This window comes from Orcinus orca, chromosome 18 (genome assembly GCF_937001465.1).
Source record: "Orcinus orca chromosome 18, mOrcOrc1.1, whole genome shotgun sequence".
Classification (NCBI taxonomy): domain Eukaryota; kingdom Metazoa; phylum Chordata; class Mammalia; order Artiodactyla; family Delphinidae; genus Orcinus; species Orcinus orca.
Window position 1 is genome coordinate 74147016 of NC_064576.1, and position 6531 is coordinate 74153546.

At 50.8% G+C, this 6531-nt stretch overlaps 1 protein-coding gene across 1 annotated transcript; it reads left to right on the plus strand.

The window, feature by feature from the left end:
* Nucleotides 1-1651: 1651 nt before the first annotated feature.
* On the plus strand, nt 1652-4891 carry GPR12 (G protein-coupled receptor 12). The gene is made up of 2 exons (XM_049701298.1): nt 1652-1867; nt 2555-4891. Exon 2 carries the CDS (start codon nt 2570-2572, stop codon nt 3572-3574), a length of 1005 nt encoding a protein of 334 aa, XP_049557255.1. The 5' UTR covers nt 1652-1867; nt 2555-2569; the 3' UTR covers nt 3575-4891.
* Nucleotides 4892-6531: the final 1640 nt, after the last annotated feature.

Consider the following 6531-nt stretch of genomic DNA (forward strand, 5'->3'; position numbering starts at 1 on the left):
GATCTTCCCGGGCCAGGGCTCGAACCCGTGTCCCTTGCATTGGCAGGCAGATTCTTAACCACTGCACCACCAGGGAAGCCCTATGTGTTTGTTTAAATGACGGTTTTCCATCGCTTTATTCTAAAAATGCTTTGAATCATCACAGAAATTGAGAGGAAGATGTACATCTCTTCATTACAGCATGTGCTGCCTGGTATTACTGTTGCTTTTTATCTGTCTGTCACCACCAGACTGTACACGCCTGTGAGGAGAGACAGCACGTCTTACTGAATTTGTATGTCCAGCCCTTAGCATGGTTCTTTGGCAGTCACGGTGTCCGATACCTGTCCATGAGGTGCAGGCGATTCTTACAGCTCTGTAGAACCTTGCTTCTCAAAGTGTGGTCCGTGGGCCAGCAGCATCTGAATCACTAGGAGAGACGGCTGCAAATGCAGAATCTGGGCCCCACCCCGGAACTGCTGATTGGGAGTTGCTACCTGGCGTGCAGAGAGAGCTGGGGTGATCTTGCAGAGTCAGGGGCTGATTGATGGGAGAAGGGAGAAGGAGGGGGAGTCAGGGGTGGATGAGCCTGCAGGGCTGGAGTGAGGAATGACAGTGAGCCCCAGGGGAAGACCGGCCAGCCAGAGGAGGATGCCCCTGTAGGAAGGAGTCAGTTCTAGGGTCCTGTGCCCTGCAGACCGTCTTTATTCATACAGGACCCCCTCCCTCGCTGTGGAGAAAGGCAGTAGAGAAAACCTTCACTGCTGACGGGAAAAGACCAGAAGATCACGCCTTCTCCTTCTCCCGTCTTTAAACTTAGGATCTAGGTGCTCTGGTTTTTGTATCCAGGGGAGACAGGCTCATAAAAGCAGACGGCGATCAGGTTCTTAATCTTAGAAACTACTGATGCGTTAAAATGAAAACATAAATTAGCAGGGCCACTCCAGTCCCTAAATGAATTGGGTTTTGGCACTCTGCTTCTGTAGGAGCTCAGTAAATGATTTCCATTTGAAAACACAGCTCAAGGAGCACTTAATAAGTGCAATTTGATGATGATGATTCACATAGCAGCTCCCTATGAATCCAGTCAAGCCAATGCTTCCGGGGAATAGTAATTAGAAAACCAAGTCCAGGACACACCCACGGAAGGGGGCCTCTTGGGGATCCGAATGCGATGTGGTCAACGGCAATTCCAAAACAGCTGGCTGAGCATTTTCCTGCTTCAAAGATCTGCTTCCCTAACCTGCTCCGCCCGGTATCCATCTCCACTGCTGGTCCTGAAAAACCACCCTAAGCAAATTCTTTTGACCATGGAGGTAGCAGTTTAGGGAAAGGCGTGGAGAAGCGGGCCGCTGGAGAACGGGACTCCGCAGGGGGACCTCAGGAACGAAATAGGTCACCGGGCTCCCGGGCAGCGCTGCCCCGCCCCCGCGCGGTGCAAGCCCCGACCGCCAGCCGGGGTGGGATGAGGGGCCGCGACAGCGAGGGTGACAGTGCACTTCCCCGCCTCCGGGTCGTCTCGCTCCCGCAGGGCGCTGGGGGGCTCTCGCCGCCCCGCGCCCCGCGCAGCCCCGACCCCTGGGGCGCGCGCCGGCCTCTCGGGGCTCCGGCGGCGGCGGCGCGCACGGGCGGGCACGGGGCGGGGGCGCGCGCGCGTGCCGCGAGCGGGCGGCCGGGCGGCCGGGCGGGGAGAGCCGGGCGCGCGAGCCGAGCGCGCAGCTCACCTGCCGCCGCCGCTCACCTGGCGCGGAGCGCGCCCCCGCCCTCCCGGCCGAGCACCGAGCGCGGCAGCCGCTTCTCGCCCCGCGGGCCCTGCGCCGACAGGCCACACGGGTCGCCCGCGCGCCTCGGGAGCAGCGGAGGAGCCCCCCGGCCTGGGCGCGCCAAGGTGACCCCCGCGATGCCTCCGTCCCCGCGGGCAGCCTGTCGCGGCGCCCCGTGAGTCCCCTCGCGTCCGCCGCGCCCCCGCCGCCAGGGCAGCGGCCGTGGTGCATGGGCGTCTGTCTGTCTCTGTGTCTGTCCACACCTCCATCGCGCGCGCCCGCCTTTCGTGGCCCTGCCGCGACTGCCCCGTGCGCACGGGGGAGGCCGGACCCCTCTTTGTTCTGGCCGGAGTGTGAGTGTGTGCACGCGCGCCGGGCGGCTGTTGTGGGGGGGCAGTTTTGAACATTCCACTGAGGAGGGCGGCCCCGGCTCGCGACCTGTCGCCGTGGCGCGGTCCCCCAGCGGCAGCCCCGGTGCCAGGCTCCTTTTGCAGCACGCGAGACGGATTTTCACGTGTGTCCCCAGCACTTTAGCAAACCGGCCGCCGCGGTCCCGCGTGTGCCCGCCCCGCTCACGCTCGTGTGTGCAAATCCCATCCTGTGTTTCCCCCCAGCGCCAAAGGGCATTTTTTTGGTTGTGGTGGGTTTTTGGCTTTTGTTTTATTCCCTCTCAGTCTGTAATTCAGGAAGCTCGTGGCATTTGGGGGTAGTATCTGAGTAGGGGCTGGCTTTCTGTTCGTGTGGGTTTTGCGTGATGTTAGATTGTCACCCTGCTGTATCTCAACATTAAACAGCCTGTCTTTTCGTTGAAGAGGACGGGGGTTAAAATGAATGAAGACCTGAAGGTCAATGTAAGCGGGCTGCCTCGGGATTATTTAGATGCCGGAGCTGCGGGGAACGTCTCGGCTGCTGTCTCTTCCCAGGTTCCTGGCGTGGAGCCAGAGCCAGAGCTGGTTGTCAACCCGTGGGACATTGTCTTGTGTACCTCGGGAACCCTCATCTCCTGTGAAAATGCCATCGTGGTCCTTATCATCTTCCATAACCCCAGCCTGCGGGCGCCCATGTTCCTGCTCATAGGCAGCCTGGCGCTTGCAGACCTGCTGGCCGGCATTGGACTCATCGTCAATTTCGTTTTCGCCTACCTGCTGCAGTCAGAAGCCACCAAGCTGGTCACCATTGGACTGATTGTCGCCTCTTTCTCAGCTTCTGTCTGCAGCTTGCTGGCTATCACTGTTGACCGCTACCTCTCCCTGTATTACGCTCTGACCTACCACTCGGAGAGGACAGTCACGTTTACCTATGTCATGCTTATCATGCTCTGGGGGACGTCTATCTGCCTGGGACTGCTGCCCATCCTGGGCTGGAACTGCCTCCAAGACGAGTCCACCTGCAGCGTGGTCAGACCCCTCACCAAGAACAACGCCGCCATCCTCTCCATCTCCTTCCTCTTTATGTTTGCGCTCATGCTTCAGCTCTACATCCAGATCTGTAAGATCGTGATGAGGCACGCCCACCAGATAGCCCTGCAGCACCACTTCCTGGCCACCTCGCACTACGTGACCACCCGGAAGGGGGTCTCGACCCTGGCCATCATCCTGGGGACCTTTGCTGCTTGCTGGATGCCTTTCACCCTCTATTCCTTGATAGCTGATTACACCTACCCCTCCATCTACACCTATGCCACCCTCCTGCCCGCCACCTACAACTCCATCATCAATCCTGTCATATATGCTTTCAGAAACCAAGAGATCCAGAAAGCGCTCTGCCTCATCTGCTGCGGCTGCATCCCGTCCAGCCTCTCGCAGAGAGCGCCGTCACCCAGCGATGTGTAGCGGCACTCCACTTAGGAGCCTGCATTACCAAGCTCTCCCACTGCCTGGCCAAGCGGTTGAGATGCTCTCCTTAAATTCTTTCTGTTGGATTCTCTCTGAAGCCACAGGAGCACTTTGAAGCATTTATTTAGATAAGTTAAGTGATTGAAGTGAAAATAATGTTACCAGTGTTTTCACCCTTTGAAAACAATTGAGTTCTTTGCTCAATACAATTTCGTTTTGTTTGGGGTTTTTTTTTTTTTTTTAAGTATTTTATCTGGAGGCAGGGTTTTTGTTTCATATTGTTTGGAAGATTGGTAGTGCGGGGGGGAAAGGAAGGGGTATGACATGGCCGTGAAATTATAAAAAGTAAATTGGTCCCAGAGTTTCTACCTGGACTTTAAAATAAAACTGAGTTATTGAGGAGAATGGAGACATTACTTTTTCCAGACCTTCTTTTTTTTTTTTTTAAACATCAAGGTAGATTTTCAGTGCTGCATGTATCTAACAATACAATCACTCTGAAGCCAGTGGAAATAGTTTACATGATTTACGTTTGGAAGGGACATGATTCTATTAACATGAACTCAGTAATAAGTTACCAACACTGAAACCATGAACCCATTCTTTTTCATTCTTTCTTTACTTTCAGCAATTACTGTTCACAAAAATTATTTTGGTACTCCTAGGATGGTTGTAATTCTTTCTGCATGGCTGCCTGTGTCAGCGAGACCACTAGTTTCAAATGTTGCCATGTAAATCCGGAATCAAGTGAGTCACTTTTCAATGTGGTTTTTCCATGTGTCCTTCTAAAATGAAATATGAAATTTGTTGCGATTTACATATGAAGTAGGATTGATTAGGTACACCACAGTAGTTTTTTAAGCTACAGTCTGTGTTCAGGAAACAAAAGAAAAAAATTAATAACTATTCAAAGTGGATTAAATTGATTTTAGTATATTCCAAAAAATAATTAATGTAAAGCTATATCACAAAATATGAAAAGCATCACTTTTCCCATTTCTCTATATCTAAGAATGTATTAATAGTTATTCTTGGTTGAGATAAATAGTATTACATACTGTAGACCAAGTATTTCTGGTTCATACTGTCTGTGGTGTCAATGCATTTGAAACAAGTGGTCTCCTGCTTTACTGATTAAGTTGTGAGTAAACAATATACATATCTGATTGTGATGTATATCAGCTACATTATGTAAGTTTACAAGCAGAATGACCACATGGCTGTTCATGAAAAGTTAAATTTGAGCCCCTTTTCTTTCTTTTCACCAGAAAGCAACTTAAATTCAATAAAAACTCTATTGCCTGTTTTCAGAGAGCAAGGAAATGATACAGAAGAATTAATTTTAAACATACCGTATAATGATTGTGTTTGTTCGTCGTTTCTGTTAGCACAGACAGATGTTTTGGACACAGATACCTTCCCTCCACTTGCAGTGTACTTATAGCTGTGTCTATACAACCAGTGGGAGAATTTCTGGACAGCCCATCAACTTAACCCATTCAGATGTTGGAAGACCAGTATTTCAGGGTCCTTGGGGAATCATCTGTAATCAGTTAACCTCATTGGTCCCTCCTAAACGTTGTGCCCACGGTGGTCTGAGGTCCATTCTGGCAGCCTGCGTGCTGAAGCCCTCTCTCCAGAGCACCTCCCAGTGCAGCGCGAGTGTGAATCGATCCTACACTTGAATCCGTGCCTCCTCTCTTATGTCACTTACGGTAGAGGAGAAGGGTTGAAACATTTCAGAAGTGGGAAAGGATTTTCAGTCCACAGAACTGGATGACCCATCTCAACCTTTAAAAAATTCTTCAGGGCTTCCCTGGTGGCGCAGTGGTTTAGAGTCCGCCTGCCGATGCAGGGGACACGGGTTCGTGCCCCGGTGCGGGAGGATCCCACATGCCGCGGAGTGGCTGGGCCCGTGGTCCATGGCCGCTGAGCCTGCGCGTCCGGAGCCTGTGCTCCACGGCGGGAGGGACCACAGCGGTGAGAGGCCCGCGTACTGCAAAAAAAAAAAAAAAAAAACCCCAAATTCTTCAACATGTGATGGAGTTGGTAGGTTGAATGTGATGAGTCTTGTTTGTTTTTAATCACTTGAAAGTTAATAGCATCTCCACGGGAGAAATGACTAAGGTCAGTTGGTTTTGACGAGAGCTGGGAAATATCCATAATGAGGTTTGAAAGCAATAAATGTGTTTTTGTAGAAATGGTGGTTGCCATTTGCATATCTCTAATAGTAATTATAATGATCATAATAAGTACGGTTTTTCACCACGTGTTGTATGCCGGGCCCCATGCTGGGCGCTTTACCTGCTCTGTTGCTGTATTCACAAAAACACACATTTATAGTTAAGAAAACTGAGGCTCAGAGAGGCTAAGAAATTTGTCCGAGACCACAGAGCTTCAAGGGTAAAGGAAGGATATGAATCCAGGGTTTCCGGAGTCTATGCCTGTCTCCTTCCCTGCACGGGACTAACTTTGATGCCTACCTGGTTATGAGGGAAATGATATGTCATATGTTAATGTCACTAAGGTTTTAGTCCTACAATTAAGACATAAAGCTTCCTGTTTAAAATTACGTGGGGGACTTCCCTGGCGGTCCAGTGGTTAAGACTACGTGCTTCCAATGCAGGGGCGCAGGTTCGATCCCTGATCAGGGAACTAAGATCCAACATGCCACGTGGTGCAGACAGAAAGTAAAAAAATAAAATAAAGTAAAATAAAATAAAAGGACATTCTATTAGACAACAGTAAGTGTTTTAAAAAAATAAAATAAGATTACATGGTTTGTGACTATCAACGTGGTCCTACCTACAGGAACGAGGCCTGTTTTTATTATATTCAGTTCTCTTCTTCCCTAAGCATTTCCCCCGTTTGGCACCAAGGCCATCCCCCAGAGGCACATGGCAATATTTTAATGCAAAGAGGTGAGGGCACCCTTATTGTGCAGAGATTTTCCC

Excerpts from the sequence above, each read along its gene's own strand:
- GPR12 (XM_049701298.1), top strand. The coding sequence starts at position 2,570 with ATGAATGAAGACCTGAAGGTCAATGTAAGCGGGCTGCCTCGGGATTAT.